We start from the raw sequence: 20,210 nt of genomic DNA, 5'->3' as shown, positions 1-20,210 counted from the left end.
TTCCTTTTTCATTCGTTGACATGGGGAGGATGTGCGAGACTTCCCGGGTTTTATCATGTTTCTCTTTGATTAACGTGATTGAATGGAATATGAACCAAAACAGCTTGTACTGAAATTTAAATTTCTGATGGAAGTCAGCCCATCAAATCTCCAGGGGCGGGGAGCAGGGGATTACGTTTTTCTGGTTCAGAAACTCTTGGCTCCGGATGATCTTTCAATACTTATTTCAAGGAGTTCTATACTGATTTTTAAACTCATTCAGATTTGCATAATTAGAATGTATGATCAATTTTAAAGGAGTTAGAGGAAACAATTAGAAGATGAGAGACTGATTAAATCATTTTGAGAGCAGCAAGCTGATTTTCAAATGTCAAAGAGTCCTTAATTGACAAATGATTGAACACATTCTTCAGAAGGCCAAAACATATGTATAGACCTCATCTGTCACCACTCTCCTTCTCTAAAATGTCTTTTCCTTAGAGTGTTATTGAATTTGTGTCAGTTCAGCCTTGCTGTCACACAATACAGCCTGTAATCAATCCAGGGGTGTGTTTCGGGCACATCTGGCTGGAACTGAATGTTATCCATGGAATAAGGCCCAACTGCCCAGTTACAAACCAGGGCACCTGTGACCAGAGAAGGTGGAGTGTGCTGCGCTCCGGGGGTGCATGAGGGAACTGAGAGATTTCAAACATGCTTCCTACTTCTGCTTTCGAACTTATCTTTTAACCTCCTTTACTCTTGGCAAGAGGAAAAATGGTGTGTACGTTTGTACTGGTCTCCTTTGCTTTTCTGAATGAAGGACATCTTCTTTCATTACATTAACAAAAAATGGGGGATGGTAAACCATGTAAAATCTACAGCACATGACACTAGAAAAAGTCAGGTCCTTTTTATGACACCTTTGAAGTCTATAACGAGAAAATTATCTGTGACTCCAAGTCCTTGTATCATTTCATTTTCTGTTAGTCATATTTCCATAGCATAGCTCCACATCTATACCTATTTATGTGATGTCTTTTTGAATATTATGTTTATAGGTATTTATAACTAAATTATAAAACTTATTAATAATCTTGTACATTTTGAGTTTCTGTTATAAAATTACAACATTTAAAAAATCTTTTTCTTTATTTTTGGCTGTGCTGGGTCTTCATTGCTGTGCATGGGCTTTCTCTAGTTACGGGGTTACTCTCTAGCTGCAGTGTACAGGCTTCTCAGTGCAGCGGCTTCTCTTGAGCACGGGTTCTAGGCCCACAGGCTTAACTGCCCTGTGGCATGGGGGTCCTTCTGGACAGGGTATCAAATCCATGTTCCCTGCATTGGCAGGAGGACTCTTAACCAGTGACCACCAGGGAAGTCCACAATGTTTTTCTTAAATTTCTTTTTTGGTTGTGCACCACAGCCTATGGGATCTTAGTTCCCCAGCCAGGGATCAAACCCTTGCCCCCTGCATTGGAAGCACAGAGTCTTAAAAACTGGACTGCCAGGGAAGTTCCTAAAATTAACCTTAATTTATCTGTCTAGAAATATGTAGGGAATTAACAGCATAATGTACTCACTTTTCATCTCTACTTTTTTGCAAGAATGCCAACACCGACTTACTAATCTCAACAATGACATGTGACCTTGACACACACCATACCTGCAGGATAAGGGTGAACGTGGGGGAGGGGGCTGGTACAGGGAGTGACAACAATGGTATACTTCGAGAATGCCAAGGCATTTAAAAACATGTCAGATTAGAGAAACAATGAAAACTCTTAATGAAGGCATTTGGACTCATGTGGAATAAGCTGCTTTCAGCTTAAACGCTGAAACACTGGTTTCCATAAAAACCAGGCAATGGGGGATGTACATATATACAGTCAGCAAACAGAAAGGACCTAAGATCTGAAGTAAAGTGCATTTAAGGTTGTAATTATCCAAAGCTCTGTTCCTTTCTTCCATGAAATGTGGTATTAGTTCTTTGCCAAGCATTTCTCAAACACATCAGAGAGCACATCCATCATGTAAAAATGCTGGTACAGATATTTGCCCTACGTTAGAAGGCTTAAATCTTTTAATTCTCTATAATAAGTCATGACAACTTCAGTGTTCATACTAGTTTGAATTAATTGAAGAACAACATGATGGGATAAAGTATGATGGCTACCCTGGTGGCTTAGCAGTAAAAAATATGCCTGCCAACGTGGGAGACACAGGTTTGATCCCTGGGTCAGGAAGATCCTCTGAAGAAGGAAATGGCAACCCACTCCGGTATTTTTGCCTGGGAAATCTCATGGACAGAGGAGCCTGGTGGGCTATGGTCCATGGGGTCTCGAAGAGCTGGACGTGACTGGGTGACTAAACAACACCAACATCTACCAAAGGGCATATTAGCACCTATTTTGGCTTCCGACTAGAATTCAGCATTTCCTTCTGCTTCCAGACCACTAATCTTATGGCCCATCCTAAGTCACACAAGCTCGTATACGTGTCTTTACATATAAAGAGAGGGTATTTGTACCAGTGACAGGAAAGGTGATAATCGCCACACATAAGAAGGTGACCAAAGGCCCCTTTATTGTACATTAAGTGGCCTGGTTGTCTCGAATATATTTATAAACTCTTTAAAGGATTAAGTTACAAAGTATATCAAAAATTATTTGAGGCCCAAGTAATTAACATGATTTTTTTTTTTTTGGCATGCACATGGTACAGATTTGGAGTTTAAATTACGCAGCCATGTTTTGATCCTGCCGTGGGAACGCTCCCCTGAGACTATCTACTTACTGGCCTTTGGTGTTTATTGGACGTTGGATCTCTCACATAAATAGTTCGGTCAGTATTACGTACTGGTTGCGTCTTCAAATCTACTCCATCGTCATTCAGATTGTCTTTCCTTTTTGACTTTATACATCCCATAGTTCCTGTTGGAATACAAAAGCAATGGCATCGTTTTACCATTCCAGAACTGGCTTCCAGCCACCGAAGCTTCTCCATTAATAGAGAGAAGGTAACAGCGACTCAACAACAGCAAGCACACTTCTAGTCTTCATCGCTGATGATTTAACCAAGTCAAAGAGGTGAAGACCGTTCACAAGCCAGGTGCTTGTTCATAATCTGTTCACTCATTCATTCAACAACCATTTATTGAGCATCGATTTTACGTCAGCATGAATTCCTGCCCTACAGACGCTCCTATTCTTGTGGTGAAGATGTGTGAATTAAAACAACAATGTGACGTGGCAGGTCAACGACAGAGGATGCACAGGACATAGGAAAGGACACTGACCTCAGGCAAGAGGAAAAGGATGTGGGCAGGGGAAGTGTCCTGATGGAAACGCTTCGAGTCAGAATGGGAGTGATGTCAGCTACGTGGCAGAGTCAGTAAAGGGATTCCAGGAAGAGACAACTTCACATGCAAAGTACTGGCCCCGGGAACACGGCCCCTTCGGGGAACTAGTTCAAGTCAAACCCTTCAGGGAACAAGTAGGGAAGTCCAAGAGTTGGGCTGGAGGGGGAGGCATGGCTGAAGACAAATGTCACTGTGCAAGGTGAAGTGAGGGGACCTGGGGCTTCAAAGGCAAACATGAGGAAGAGCCAGGAAGCATAAAGGGTGGCTCCAACCTCATGTGGTTTGGGGCCTGGGACAATGGTGGTGGCCTTCACGGAGACTGGAAATCAAAGAGGAGACACAGGTACGGAGGATAGATGCTTGTAGGAACACCCACACGATCACATCTGTAGACGTCCCAGTGAGACGTGTGAGTGTGGAAAACAGGAGAGATGTCAGAGCCAGAGGCACAGAGGGTGCCGCCAGCCAGCTTAAGGCTTCAGGAGAGACACCTCGACAGAAGGGGGCTTGAGCACAACCAGTGAGACAGACGGAACCACCCTTCTAAAGGCTAAACTCTTTTCTGTCTATTCAGTTATTCTAGGATGTGCAGAGTGCCACCCAAAGCAAACTGGGAACTTAGATCTAAAGGCGACTTTAAAACTGAAATTGGATATGACTATTCCTCACAGCACAGCCTCATGGTCAAATTTATACATTAAAGACAAAACAAAATCTGTATGCACTCCACTACAAGGTTCGGGAGGGTGGTGTTCCCGAACCTAAAGGCACACAAGAATCGCCGAGGTTCACAGAGCAGATTCCCTGGACACAGTCCAGGAACTTCTCCAGGGGCACAGTGGGGTGGGCACTCCAATGTGACTGTCATTCTCAGGCACTGCCAAAGGGGACCCCTGCCCAGAACATCACAGAACAAGGACGGTTTCACGTGGGGAAGGCAGGTGATGGGAGTTAGGAACTCCTCCTAGAGGAGGAATGGGTCAAAAAAGCCTCAGAAGCTCATCCCCATTGCCCCGGCTCGGCCTGCCTCTGGTCCCACAGCCATCAGCGACCACCGCCTTGTTTATCTTCTCATTGGCTGACATAGGAAGCCTCTGAAGACGGTCACGCCTCTTGCTGAAACTAGCGAGCTGTAGTTCCCAAAATAAAGGGGAAGCAAGTACTTCTTTGACTCAAAACAGCACAGTATTTTTTTTCTTTCATGTGCTAAAGTTTCTGAAATGGGATGGGTTTTCTAGTTGATCTGTAAATAAACAGGGGAGCTCTTTTTTGACCCATCCCACCTCCACCCCTACTCCTACCCTTCAAAAAAAAAATGTGTTTTTAACTTATTCGCATCAAAATGGGGCTGCATGAAGGAGGGAAGTTGGTATTGGAAAAGGCCAACCCTAGTGGACACCAGTGGCTCCCTGAACTGTGAAAGGAGCAGCCCAGCGGGTCCCCAGGACACACACATCCCTCGTCTGTGCACCTCTCCCCAGGATGTTTCCCGGAGGCCCACTTGTCTCCCTAGACCCTCCCAGACTCTAACACACTCCAGTTCTGTCTTTTTTCCAGATCTGGACCCAAATGTTGCCTCCTCAGATCTTCTGAAGCAGACAGGCTGGGCTCCCAGCCTGTTTCTTCTCTGTAATGCCACTCCGAGCAGGTGCTCAAGGGTTCATGGAAAGAAGGGATGCACCAAGTACTCAGGGTGCTGCACTCTGGGCTTCCAGCGTGCTCATCCCAGCCCCTCCCGCTCAAGACAGGCAAGGAAAGGGAAAGGGGACATCCCTGCCCCAGCCGTTGTTGTTGTATTGGAGATAGAGGCATAGAGACCTGTAGAACTAAGTACTAGTTCATAGGAAACAGAGGAGAAAGGGTCAGAATAATCAGACAGGTCCATGATGTGTCAAAAGGTGAATGAGGTTTGAATGAACAGGTGAGTGGGGGAGGACACGTGGTGGGGATCATTGGAGATATCTGAATACATGTGAACTTGATCCCAGGGGATTACACATTTCATTGATGTGATGTGGTACTGTGGTCATGCAGGGGAAGGTCCACATCTGAGAGGATGCTCATGAGGCGGGTAGGGATGTGGGCTCGGGGTATCTGCCAGCTGTCAACATTTTCACCAAAACGAAAAAGAAAAAAGGGGGACAAGGGAGCAAGAGGAGGGGACAAATGTGGCAAAATAGCTTTAAAAAAAATTAGTGACTCTAGGTGAGGATTTTTTTTTTCTGTAGATTTGACATTTTCAAAATAAAAAGTCGGAAAAGGGAGAACACAGAAGGACATAAACGACTTTATGCCAAAAAATTCCCAGGAAAATATTAGCTACCCCTGTAGTGTGTGCGTGTGCACACACATTTGTGTGTGAAGGCAGATGTGATTAGAAAGTCACTTTGTAGGTGTTAGTGATATGGCACAGATTGGGGAATTGGTGGTTTGGTCCTCTGAAGGGGTGATGGCAATCGTCTGAAGGCCATGGCCATGGGAAGGAAAACAGAGAATGAAAATAAAAAGTGGGAGGATGTGTGAGGGGTCGTCTAATCTGCAGTATTATTTATTTATGCATATTTCATGATTTCCCTCTCCCCATCACATGGGCTTCCCTGGTGGCTCAGATGATAAAGAATCCGCCTGCAGTGCAGGAGACCTGGGTTCAATCCCTGGGTCGGGAAGCCCCCCTAGAGAAGGGAATGGCAACCCACTCCAGTATTCTTGCCTGGAAAATTCCAAGGAAAGAGGAGCTTGGCGAGCTACAGTTCATGGGGTCACAAAGAGTCAGATACCACTGAGTAACTTTCATTTTTCATCACACAGATAACTGAGACACCCATGTGCACACTGGAGACGAAAACCCTAACCCACTACCACTGAGCTTTGAGTTTGGGTCCCTGCAGTTCAAACATTCCAGCAAAAGAGCTCAGAGAGCATCCTGTTGCATCAGAGGATAAACGCTGCCAGGTCTTCAATTCTTTTCACTGAGCCACGGTACCAGAAAAACACAAAACCCAGTGCACTCCTAACAAAAACTAAGAGCCCAGTTACACGTTTGCAAGTGGCAGGAGCTACGCTTTATAAGCATTTACACCTTAGTATTTATTTTTCAATTAAATATCTGTAATTTTCTGAGCATCTCATCTAATCCTTGAAGAAACCCCATGACCCAGGTATTATTAATCCCATTTTACAGAGGAGTAAATGGAGGCATGGAGAGATTACATGACTGGCCTCAAACCATCGCACAAGGGAACGGTGGACTCACATAGCTTTCACCTGAAGTCCGTGCTTTTTTTTCCTTACCCTTTTGCCAAACAATGGCTATTTTGAAACGTGTTTTATCTCATTATTAATGATGCTAAAGACACTGTTCTTTATAGCCTGCTTCTTTCTCAAAAAGGATTTGAAATGCTTTTACCAAAAAGTGAGTTTAACAAATTGGAAACAGAAAACTCTAGGCGAGGAAAAGAAGACAAGGCAAATGTGGATCCAGATTTGCAGTAGGAGCTTTCCGGCAGGAAGAGCCAGAGCCGGCATCACAGGGCGCTCTCCTGGGAGAAAGGAAGCCGACCTGGGTCCACAGTGGACGGGCACGCCCCGGCATAAATTTCTAGTTTCATAGGATGGGCTTCACTTAAAGTGCTGTTGGCAATGTCTTCGATATTTCTTTTTTAACAGTAAATGAAAGCACATTTTACATGTGGACTCTGTCGTTCAGTTGCTCAGTCATGTCTGATTCTTTGTGACCCCATGGACTGCAGAACATCAGGCTGCGCTGTCCTTCACCATCTCCCGGAGTTTGCTCAAACTCATATCCATTGAGTCAGTGATACCATCCAACCATCTCAGCCTCTGTTGACCCCTTTCCCTCCTGCTCTCAATCTTTCCCAGCAGATATGAATTAATCATGATAATACCTGAGGGCCTCACATGCAAATACACCCCTAGGATGTTGTTCATCATAGAAGCTCAAGTAGATGATCTAACCAGACGCAGACAGCAGGTGACCCTCTGTCACAAAGGGACCTCCACCAACATATCCAGAAATCAGGATTGGGCGACTTTTCTGTACAGACGTTCACTGGGGCAAATATCCATTAGTGGTGCCTCATCCTCACTGAAGGGCCTTCGAATACCAAAATCTTTGTTTAAAAAAGAAAAACCGGAAGAAACTCTGGGATAAAAGGCTAATTATGACTCCTCGTTTATCATCAGGCTGCTCATGGTCAGACCAAATAATGTCCCACAGTTATCGACATGCTCAGCAAGGAAGCAGCTGTCCACCTGGAATTGCACTTCTGAAAGGCTGTTCTTTTTCCTCTCTCTCCAGCTTTTTTTTTTTTTTTTAACAATCTTATTGATTTACTGGCTTTGCTGGGTCTTCGTTGCGGCATGTAGGCCTCTCTAGCTGCAGTGCTTGGGCTTAGTGGCCCTGTGGCAAGTGGGATCCTAGCTTCCCGACCAGGGCTCAAACCCCCGTTCTCTGCATTGGAGGGTAGGTTCTTTACCAGTGGATCACCAGGAGAGTCTCTCTCTCCAGCTTTATTGAGATATAATTGACATATACCACTGTATAAGTTTAAGGTGTACAATGTGATGCTTTGATATGCTTTCATATTGTGAAACGGTTACCTCAAAACAGTTAACACATTCATCACTTCACATTTTTAGGGGTTTTTGTTGTTGTTTGTTTGTTTTTTATGGTGAAAACTTGTAGAGAATTTGTTCTTTAGATATGCTTACACAGAGCAAAAGGATGTTCATACTGGTGTTATTTATATGACAGACACACAGACAATCTAGACGTCCATCAATAGGGGTTGTGTTGCTGTGTGTTAGTTGTTTAGTTATGTCTGACTCTTTGTGACCCCATGCGCTGTAGCCTGCCAGGCTCCTCTGTCTATTTCATTCTCCACGCAAGAATACTGGAGTGGGTTGCCATTCCCTGCTCTAGGGGATCTTCCCAATCCAGGAATTGAACCCAGGTTTCCTACATTGCAGGCAGATTCTTTACCATCTGATCCACCAGGGAAGCCTGATAGGGGAGAGTTCATTAAATTAAGCCAAACTAACATATTACATCACATGGATCACAGTCTTGTCTAACTCAGTGAAACTAAGCCATGCCATGTAGGGCCACCCAAGATGGACGGGTTATGGTGGAGAGTTCTGACAAAATGTGGTCCACTGGAGAAGGGAATGGCAAACCACTTCAGTATTCTTGCCTTGAGAACCCTATGAAAGCAGAAGGAGAGGGGGATGACAGAGGATGAGATGGTTGGATGGGATCACCAACTCAATGGACATGAGTTTGGGTAAACTCTGGGAGTTGGTGATGGACAGGGAGGCCTGGTGTACTGCGGTACATGGGGACGCATAGAGTCAGACACAACTGAGCAATTAAACTGAACTGAACTGAGCATATTATAAGAGTGGGGCGGGTTAAAAAGAGAAATTTGCATAACTTTGATGCTCTTGACCACCAATCATTATGAATTGAAAAAATTCATATATCCATCAATTTATGTAATCAATCAGCACACACACACACATGCGCATGCACACATCCATATATAATTAATGTGCACAGAAAATAGTCTGAAAGGATCCCACCATCATGTTGCTTAGGTTCTGAAGTCCACTTATAAGATGCAACAGCCCATAAAGAAATTTTCTCTTAAAAATGTCTAAGGAAGGGAGTTTCCTGGTGGCCTAGTGGTTAGGATTTGGTGCTGTCACTGTGGTTACTCGGGTTCCATCCCTGGCCCAGGAACTGAGATCCCACAAGCCCCACGGTACAGCCAAAGTATATATAGTTTTAAAAGTTCCTAAGGAAGACAACACAATTTGCAAAATATTTTGGAGAAAAGAACTGTGAAGTCAGATTGCTAAACTCAATCCTGCACCCCTCAATTATTAACTGTGTGATCTTGGCAAGCAACCTAACCTCTGGGCTTCAGTTTCCTTCTGAAAAAAATGGAGATCACTTCATCTAGCTCATCAGTTTGTTATGAGGGTGATGTGCCTTAAATCAGTAATATTTGTAAAGTGCTTAGAAGTGTACTTAAGCAGCGCATAGTAAGAGGTATATACATCTCTGCTAAATAATACATAAATAAATGTAGCCCAAAGGCTAGGTTTCCCTCCATTACTGGGAGAGAGAGAATTCGTGATGAGAAGCATAAGGAAACCCCATTTCACCCCAAAGAGGGACCCGCAGCAGCACACTTCCCAAATCAACTTCTGGCTGGCACATGCCCCACTTCAGTTCAGTTCAGTTCAGTCGCTCAGTCATGTCCAACTCTTTTCGACCCCATGAATCGCAGCACGCCAGGCCTCCCTGTCCATCACCAACTCCCGGAGTTCACTCAGACTCACATCCATCGAGTCAGTGCTGCCATCCAGCCATCTCATCCTCTGTCGTCCCCTTCTCCTCCTGCCCCCAATCCCTCCCAGCATCAGAGTCTTTTCCAGTGATCAACTCTTCGCATGAGGTGGCCAAAGTGCTGGAGTTTCACTTACACCTTCTAAATGGAGCTTTTCTCCCCTCTCCCTCCTCCCCTCTGTTAGGCAAGGTAACCTAGACGTCAGGTCACTCTGTTGCCTACTTTTTAAAAAAAAAATTACATTTATTTAGTTTTGGCTGTGCTGAGTCTTTGTGGCTGCATGGGCTTTTCTCTAGTTGCTGGGAGCTGGGGCCAGTCTCCAGTTGCCATGCTTGGGCTTCTCACTGTGGTGGCTTCTCACTGTGGTGGCTTCTCTTGTTGTGGGCGCTCAGACTTCAGTAGTTGCAGCTTGAGGGCTCGGTAGTTGTGGCTCCTGGGCCCTAGAGCACAGGCTCAATAGTTGTGGTGCACGGGCTGAGTAGCTACGCAGCATGTGGGATCTGCCTTGATCAGCGATCAAATCCATGTCTCCTGCGTTGGCAGGTGAATCCTTTACCACTGAGCCACCAGGGAAGCCCTGCTGTCCACTTTAATAACATGATGATGTGAACATAAGTGTGCGTATTCAGTTCAGCTCAGTCGCTCAGTCATGTCTGACTCTCTGTGACCCCATGAACTGCAGCACGCCAGGCTTCCCTGTCCATCACCAACTCCCAGAGCTTACTCAAACTCATGTCCATCGAGTCGGTGATGCCATCCAACCATCTCATCCTCTGTTGTCCCCTTCTCCTCCTGCCCCCAATCCCTCCCAACATCAGGGTCTTTTCCACCGAGTCAACTCTTTGCATGAGGTAGCCACAGTATTGGAGTTTCAGCTTCAGCATCAGTCCTTCCAAAGAAATCTCAGGGTTGATCTCCTTCAGAATGGACTGGTTGGATCTCCTTGCAGTCCAAGGGACTCTCAAGAGTCTTCTCCAACACCATAGTTCAAAAGCATCAATTCTTCAGTGCTCAGCTTTCTTTATAGTCCAACTCTCATATCCATATAAGACTACTGGAAAAACCATAGCTTTGACTAGATGGACCTTTGAGGGGAAGGAATTCTGCAATGAAAGAGGTTCCTGAGCTTGGATTTATATAATATACCATTCAGGTAATATTTTGTTTTTCACCACAAGTTCCACAAATTTAAAAGATATTCCATCACGTCCATTTCAGCCTGAAGTTCATATAAATTCACCTTGGCTATAGAAAGATTTTTAAATCACCAATTTCTCCTATTCTGAGAGCTAAAAGAAATAAAAACAGGAAATTGGATTGCTACTTCCCCTATAAAATCTGAACCCACATTTTAACAGCTATTTCACACATTTATGTTCAGAATCCTAGATCTTAAAATCAAAAAACAACGCTACTAGAATTTAACCCCTGAGAACACAAATTTCTTGCCTTTATAAAGTGCTACCAAAGAAACTGTTTTTTTTTGCTTTGTTTTGTTTTTATTATGACAGCATTTTCTTTTTATGATGACTGATGTATTTGTTTTCTTTAAAGACTGATGCCTTTATCCCAGCAGCCACACAGAAACTCAACAAAAACTTTTTTTTTTTTTTTCACTTCACTGCAACTTCCCAGACTGAATGTGTACATTTGCACTGCGCTTTCCCAGGAGCTAGTGAATAACTCATCCAGAGGTTCTGCAGTCCCCCTCCTGGCCCACTTTGGCCTGACATTGCAAAATGTAAGTGGTCATTCTGGAGTGACCAGAAGCATCTCTAGGGCAGGAGATAGACAGCATGGGAAATGAGAGGAAGATGAGGACTTGCTCGCTCTGTGACTGGCACAGTGCAGACCAGGAAGACACTACCAGAGATGGACCCATGCCTGGTGATCAAAGGTCCCTGAGCCCAATGGCCTTGGAGTTGCACTTTCAACCACCTAAGGCCTCTTGCCTGACCGTACAAGGAGTTCACCTGCAGAAGAGCTGAGTGAGGGAGGCTCAGAAGAGAAAGGAAGCCCCAGGAACATAGGGATGGGTGCCTACGATCCCAGACAAAAGTGGTCTTGAGCTTGCAAAGCAGGTTGAGCTTGGTACCAGGATCATTCACAGGGACTCATCCCCAGGACAATTCTTATCTGGGCCACCTGGTACTGGTTATGTAGCCTGAGAGATGTACCTTGCCTGCCCAAATAGAAACCTTTCAGATGCCCTTTGACTGTTTTCCTTTTTCCTTTACTTTCAAGAATGAGACTTTGGAGGCTTTTTTAGAGATGCAAAGCCTAGGGAGGCGTTAGGATCTTTTCTCCAAACTGCTTATAAGAGAGAAAGGGGTCAGAAAAGCCTCCTGGGTGTCCTGGGGAAGGAGGGGGACAGAAGAGGAGGGAGCATCAGAACTCAACTGCATGACCAGCATCATCAATTCCAACTTAAGTAGCTGTCTTTCTCTACTATAAAGCCCCTGCTAAGGTCTAAATCACTTTAGACCGATATTACTTTTTGAACAAAGGTCCATTTAGTCACAGCTATGGTTTTTCCAGTAGTCATGTACAGATGTGAAAACTGGACCATAAAGAAGGCTGAGTGCCCAAGAATTGATGCTTTTGAACTGTGGTGCTGGAGAAGGCTCTTGAGAGTCCCTTGGACAGCAAGGAGATCAAACCAGTCAAAACAAAAGGAAATCAACCTTGAATACTCATTGAAAAGACTGACGCTGAAGTTCCAATACTTTGGCCACCTGATGTGAAGAGACATCTCATAGGAAAAGACCCTGATGCTGGGAAAGATTTAGGACAGGAGGAGAAGGGGATAACAGAGGTTGAGATGGTTGGATGGCATCACCGACTCAATGGACATGAGTGTGCAAATTCTGGGAGAAAGAGAAGGACAGAGGAGCCTGGTGTGCTGCAGTCCACGAGTCGGACATGACTTAGTGACTAAACAACAATAGGCATTTCCACGTGTTCTAATATCAACCATTTGCTTGAGGTGGGGGATGGCTTCTTTCTCCCCAAATAACACAAGAGAAACCTGCATCTATCTACATCTTGGAAGAGAGCAGAAGAAACAAGGACAACTCTTATCTTGAAGGTGCAGTCACAATGGAAAATAGACTGTTTAAAATGGAAATAATTTGACCCCTGTTGGTCAACTTAAGGTTTTTTTCCCACCTGCTGCTACTCAGAGCGCTGGAGAGAGGAGTTAGACAATGTGAAGATTTCTTTTCCCTCCTTTTTCCTTTCTTTCCTTTTTTTTTTTTTTGCATAGTTGAACTGCAGTGTGTAAAATCTGCAAGCCTGTTTCACAGAAGATGCATCAGTTTCCGGAATTAGAGAGTGGTGATGGTTTTACAACTCATGAGTATACTAAAAGTGTATCAATAAAAAATCAATTTGAAAAAGCACCTCCCCACCCCCGCCATACTGAAATGAGAGACTCCAGCGCATTACGGCTGATTCCCTCTTCATTAACTCTTCTTCAAGCCTTTGAAATAAAAATCTGAACCATTTTAATTTACTCATGTTTGCTGATGTCTTTATCCAGTTTGAAACCATTTCTTTATTTTGTGATCTAAGACCCAGGTGCGGCTTCAGGAAGACCCGGGGATCGGGCAATGAACTATAACATCAATGTGTGGCATAAAACTGTGAACCTAACCTGACACAGAGATCTTTCGAAATAACAGTCAAATACGAAAGACAGCAAATTGATTGTGTTTTTGGAACTTTAATAACCTGGTACAATTTTTATCACTACATTAATTAGAGTGAGTCCAGAAAAGAAATGCAAGACAGTTTCAGAGGTAGATGAAATTCAAACACCTGGAGGTTTGGTGTCCAGCACAGAGAAAGTGGAAGAGAAATCTAGCTCTTGCCTGGAAGACAGTGGAGAAGTGACAAAGGTGTGGGGAAGTTAGGAATCTGGGTGTCTAGCTGCAGGTCTGGCCCGGACAGTCCTGTATATGGACAAGACTAAGCCGGTCTCAGGATTCTAATCTTCTCACCATGAAATGAAATCGGTGGGTGTGATGGGAGAGAGTGTGTGATACTCTTCACCTTGACAGCAGGTAACAAGGGTCTTTAAAACATATCCACTTCTCAACAGAACGCCCACACCTCTCCCAATAAGAGATTTCTAAGAAAATAACTGGGTAGTTACACAAAGCTCTAAGAAAGGGATTTTTATTGTGAGACTGTTTGTATTATAATACCATCCAATCAGAAATAGGCTTGTTTGATGTGTAAGAAACCTAATGTCCATCAACCGACGAATGGATAAAGAATAGGTGGTACACATGTGCATATATATGTATACACACACCATATATGTGCAAGTGGAATATTATACGTATAGAATAGAATCTTACTCAACCATAGAAAGTATGAGACAATGTCATTTACGGCAACACAAATGTACCTAGAGATGATCATACTCAGTGAAGTATGCTAGGCAGAAACAGACAAATATCACACATCACTTATATGTGTAATCTAAAAAAAGGACACAAATGAACTTATTTACAAAACAGGAAAAGAGACATAGAAAACACACTTTATGGTTAACAAAGAAGAAAGGTGATGGACAAATTAGGAGTTTGGGAGTAACATATACACACTACTGTATATAAAATAGATAATCAACTGGATCTACTGTATAGCCTAGGGAACTATACTCAGTATTTTGAAATAACTTATAATGAAAGAGAATGTAAATGTAGACTATATGTCATTGTCATTTAGCTGCTAAGTCGTGTCTGACTCTTTGTGACCTCATGGACTGCAGCCCACCAGGCTCCTCAGTCCATGGGATTTCCCAGGCAAGAATACTGGAGTGGGTTGCAGTTTCCATCTCCAGCGGATCTTCCTGACCCAGGGATAGAACCTGTGTCTTCTGCATTGGCAGGTGGATTCTTTGCCACTAAGCCACCAGGGAAGCCCATATATATGTGTGTGTGTGTGTACGTGTATGTAAAACTATATATAACTGAATCACTTTGGTGTACACCTGAAACTAACACAACATAGTAAATTAACTATACTTCAATTAAAAAAAAAAGAAAAACAGATTTGTTTGCCAGATAATAGGTCAATGGTTAAATAAATGGAGACTAGCTCTTGAAATTCATTTCACACAAAACCAATTCTCTGAAGATTTTTACCTTACAAGATGACAAATTTACCAAGTTTTGTATCTTTTAACTCTGTGTAGTGTATATAATTTCATATTTGATGTGATGTTTTAACAGCTAAAGTTTACTGCTGGTTTGTGTTAGTATTCGATAGCTTAAGGGTATAATAATTATTATCCAATGTAATTGTTTTAAAAGCTTTTGAAGATTTCTATGATGCTTTTTTAAAGGAATGTTCTATTTTTAGAAACTAAGACTTGTTGAGTCTTCTTGGAACTATATTAGTCTTGTGCTTGCGTGCTCAACCATTCAATCATCTCCGACTCTGCAACCCCATGGACTGTAGCCTATCAGGCTCCTCTGTTCATGTGATTTTCCAGCCAAGAATACTGGAGTGGGCTACCATATTAGCCTTGATTAATAGTAATTGGTAGACAAATTATTAAGAATAATTATGAGATAACTGGAAAAATTTGATCATTTATTGAATATTTGATGATAAGGAATTATAACTTTTATGTTTAATAATGGTATTAAACTTATGTTGAAAATGTGATTCTTTATCTTTTAGAGATTAAAATTGAAATATTTATGGATGTAATTTTGGAAACAGTAATTAGCTTCAGTGTAATAGGAGATATACTGGAGAAGGGAATGGCAACCCACTCCAGTATTCTTGCCTGGAGAATCCCGTGGACAGAGGGGTCTGGCGGGCTACAGCCCATGGGGTCGCAAAGAGTCGGACACGACTGAGCAACTAACACACAATGGGAGATACGAATTTTCCTATAGTTTCCTACTTCATTTCTTAACTTTTAGGACAAGCTAACTTTTAAAAATTCTTTCAGATATGACTGAGCAACTAACACACAATAGGGGATGTGATTTTTCTGTAGTTTCCTACTTCATTTCTTAACTTTTATAAGTGTAAGTGTCAATCACTCAGTTGTGCCCAACTCTTTGCAACCCCATGGACTGCAGGTCACCAGGCTCCTCTGTCCATGAGATTTCCCAGGCAAGGATACTGGAGTGGGTTGTCATTTCCTTCTCCAGGGGCTCTTCCCAACCCAGGGATCAAACCCGGGTCTCCTGCACTGCAGGCAGATTCTTTACCGACGGAGCTACAAGGGAAGCCCTTGAAAGTGAAAGTGAAAGTGAAGTCGCTCAGTCCAATGGACTGTACCCTACCAGGCTTCTCTGTCCATGGGATTCTCCAGGCAAGAATACTGGAGTGGGTCATAGTGGCATGTTTTTTACTGTATGAGGCTCAAGTCTTCTGCTTCTTTCTACAAATTCCTCTATACATCCTTTCCATATCTCAAGATTCTTCTATCCTTTCATGTCAACTGATTTTACAAACAGCAGACAGATCAACACAGCCTTACTTATCCTTAGAATCCAGAGATTTATCATGCCATATGTGTTGGGAATGTTTTTTTAAAAATATTCATTCATTTATTTGGCTGCACCAGGTCTTAGTTCTGGGATGCAGGATCTTCAGTTGTGACATGTGGCAGCTAGTTCCCAGCCAGGGATCGAACCTGGGCCCCCTGCATTGGGAATGAGGAGTCTTAGCCACTGGACCACCAGGGCAGTCCCTGTGTTGAGAATGTTTGATCACTTCCAATTACTTTCTGATCCTTCTAAATTTAAACTTAAACTTAAAATTCTAAGTTTTCAATTTCACAACTCTCAGAGTTGATATGCCATTTGAAGAACTAGCAGGAGAACATTAAAATGCTTAAAGTTTCTTTAAAAATAGAAAGAATATTCAAATAGTTCAAAGAAGCATGTCTTCTGGTAAATTAGAACATTTGATAACTTCATCAAACTGGCCTTCAGGCAACTGAGTTTTGTAAAACTGGTCTAGAACATGATACCTCAACAAAAAAGAATACTAGTAGTTATTAAAACATTGTACATTATATCTGTTGACATAAAAGATATTCATAATATATTTAAGTTAAAAAGCAACACATATAGCCAGATGCTATTTTTTTTGTGAGGAGAAATGATATAAACAGGTAGGAAAAGTGTCTAGGAAGAAATATCCTAAAATATCACAATGCTCATCTACAGGTGATGAGTTTTGCAGGTATTTTGGGGTTTGCCTTTTTCTTATCATATACGTATATATATTTACATGTATGTGTACATATGTGCTAAGTTGCTTCAATCATGTCTGACTCTTTGTGACCCCATGGACTATAGCCCACCAGGTTCCTCTGTCCATGGGGATTTTCTAGGCAATAATACTGGAGTGGATTGCCATGCCCTCCTCCAGGGGATTTTCAAGACCCAGGGATGGAACCTGTGTCTCTTATGCCTCCTACACTGGCAGGCGGGTTCTTTACCACTAGCACCACCTGGGAAGTCCTACGTGTGTGTGTGTGTGTGTGTGTGTGTGTGTATAGGGCATATATATAATTTCCTATTCATATATATATATGCATACACACACATATCAGAGATTGAAGAACCTTAGGTCATGTGTTTAATTACCCTTAATCTAAAATTTTAAAAGATGTTTTTATTTTGTGTAAATTATACATACATATGCAATGTGTCTATTATATATAAGTATATATATATAACATATAATATGCACACATATACATAAACTTGTACAAAAATGGATGGAAATTTTAAAACAAGAGAATCTGAACCCATAACCTAAGGTCCTTTAAACCCAGAGAATCTGTAGGAGGAAAGAACTTGGGGAGACTCCAGCTGGAGCCATCGTCCATCTACATTTGCTAAGATCAGTTGGAAATGAAATGTCAATCATGTAGATGGTTACGGACATCAGGAAAATGGCTCCATGTCCAGGAGGCGCATACCACCATGCCCTGGACGGACAGAAGGCGCCTGCTGGCTATCTCAGGAGGCGACAAGCACTCAGTTCCTCATGTGGACACAAGAGGTAGGTTCCGTGGATACCTACAAGCCTTCTTCTCTTTGATTCCAAGGCAGTTTAAAGGTCATGCCAAGATCCATGCCGGGAATGAGGAAATAGATGGGGAAGGAGTAGGTGCAGCTGGAAGAAGGCTGGGGCTGAGCTTTACGAGGGGAGGCCAGGGTCCTGGCTCTCTCGTGACAACAAGCCCACCAAACATGCCAGTGACAGTCCCCGGGATTGCGTACACAAAGTTGATCCTATTTGCATAACTCTTAGTTGAGCAAGTTCACCCAGAGGAAGACACGGGGGATTGCTGAAACAAGTGGGGGTTTTGGGTTTCATTTCTCTTCACAGTAAAAGGGAACACTATGAAAACAAGATGAGCTAATGGAAAGTTAGGTATCACAGGGAAAACGTGTCATTTCAAGGACCAGAAGAGGAAATTCAAAGCAGAGTCTGAATTCTGTTTGCACAACCCACCAAGAAGCAGATGGAACATCAACCTTATTTCCAGCCTCGGAATTTTAGAATCAGTGGTCCAGCCACTTCTCTTTAGAAATATACAAAACGATATGTTTAAATTCTACTTGAAGAGTTAGTCAGGTTTTACTGTACAGCACAGGAAAGTCTACTCAATGTTATGTGGCAGCCTGGGTGGAGGGGAGTTCGGGGGAGAATGGACATATGTATGTGTATGGCTGAGTCCCTTCCCTGTTCACCTGAAACTACCACAACATTGTTTGTTAATTGGCTGTACTCTAATACAAAAAACAGTTTAAGTCAGGATTGCATAAATAGATGCAACAAAATAGAAATTATTATGAAATTGAGAAAAAGTGAAACAGCCCAAGATAGCTCAAAGCTAAAGGTCATATCTTAAGTGGTCTGCACAATTGTTAGAGCAGACCAAAAATCTCCAGAAGTTTAGGTTTTCTTGAGGCTAAAGCAAGAGGAAAACATGCCCACAGATAAAAATAAGTCTGCATCTCTGCAACAGGCTTTCTCAGCCTCAGTACTACTGACATTCTGAACCGACAAATTATACGTTGTAGGGGCTGTCCAGAGCATTGTAAGGTCATTAGCAGCATCTTTGGCTTCTACCCACGAGATACCAGTAACACCCCCGCCCGCTCCACATGGCCACATAGAACAACAAAAATGTCTCCAGACATTTCCAAATGTCCCCCCATGGCAGGAAATCTGGTGTTTCAATTACTGGTAATGAGCTTATGTATTGATATGTTCTGTTAAAGACTGGGACAGAAAAATATGCTTTGTCACTCATCAGAGAAAGGCAGGCCTACTATTCCTTTATAAAAGGTAAAGGACATTCATAGCCAAAAATTGTGTCCAATAGATGTCTGCCACTCTGCTTACACACACAGATACAGACTCACAAACACACACACAGACCTGGTGTTTGTTGGACTAAACCCAGAAACGTTCTACGAGAAAATCACCACCCTGGCTCCATACTTAAATACAATACAAACTAGTCTCATGAGATAAAACTAGAACAGTTGTTGTTCAGTCACGTCCAACTCTTTGCGACCCCATGGACTGCAGCAGGCCAGCCTTCCTTGTCCTTCACCATCTCCCAGAGTTTGCTCAAACTCATCTCCATCAAGTCAGTGATGCCATCCAACCATCTCATCCTCTGTCAAGAACGATCTATTCTACCCACTTCCTCTTATGAAGAAACTAAGGCTCAAAGAAGTCAAGCCAAGAGTAGCTACCAATAGATTCTATTTCCACTGAAGGCAACAACAACAGCAAAAAACCCAAACACCTATACTGTAAAAGTATAGTAAACACTTCAACAAACAGCCTAAAAACTGTAGTACTATATGGATAAACTGTATAGATTATAGTGGAAATACCATTTTGAATAGCATAAAAAATTTAAAAAATAAAGTAGAGTAAACAGAATAGACAGTCCAGAAATAGTCAATTTGTCTTTTACAAAGGAGCAAAGGCAACTCCGTGGAGAAATGACAGTCTTTTCAATAAGTAGTGCTGGAAAAACTGGACACCCAAATGCAAAAGGAAAAATTATTCTAGATCCATATCTTATACAAAAATTAACTCAAAATGCATAACAGAACCAAGTATAAAATGTAAAACTGTAAACGCCCTGGAAGATGGCATAGAAGAAAATCCAGGTGACCTTGAGTTTGGCAATGACTTTTTAAATAAAAAACCAAAAGCGTGAGCCATAAAGTTGGACTTTATTAAAGTTAAAAGCTTCTGCTCTGCAAAAGAAAATTAAAAGACAAGCACGAGCTAGGAGATTGTTTCAAAACACAAATTAAGAATTGGTGTCTAAAATAATACACAAGAATTCTGAAAAATCAATAATATGAAAACAAATATCCCAATCAAAAAATGAGTATGAGATTTGAACAGACACCTCACCAAAGAGGGCAGAAAGATGGCCACTAAGCCTGTGAAAGACGGTCCACATCACATGT

General features: G+C 42.5%; 1 protein-coding gene across 6 annotated transcripts in view; it reads right to left on the bottom strand.

Moving 5' to 3' along the window:
* LYN (LYN proto-oncogene, Src family tyrosine kinase) overlaps window positions 1-20,210 on the bottom strand; it is a 109,282-nt gene that overhangs the window by 46,227 nt on the left and 42,845 nt on the right. For 3 of the 6 annotated variants that reach the window (XM_069600060.1, XM_069600062.1, XM_069600061.1), the window contains one exon: window positions 2,839-2,912. In XM_069600060.1, the coding sequence (XP_069456161.1) occupies window positions 2,839-2,907 (69 nt within the window). In that variant the 5' untranslated portion in view covers window positions 2,908-2,912. Of the gene's footprint in view, window positions 1-2,775; window positions 2,913-20,210 lie in introns of all 6 variants that reach the window. The other 3 variants (XM_069600058.1, XM_069600059.1, XM_069600057.1) reach the window with 1 other exon arrangement.

The sequence above is a fragment of the Ovis canadensis genome, chromosome 9, assembly GCF_042477335.2.
Source record: "Ovis canadensis isolate MfBH-ARS-UI-01 breed Bighorn chromosome 9, ARS-UI_OviCan_v2, whole genome shotgun sequence".
NCBI lineage: Eukaryota > Metazoa > Chordata > Mammalia > Artiodactyla > Bovidae > Ovis > Ovis canadensis.
Note: the sequence above shows the minus strand (reverse complement) of the source record. Positions and strands in the feature narration are given on the sequence as shown.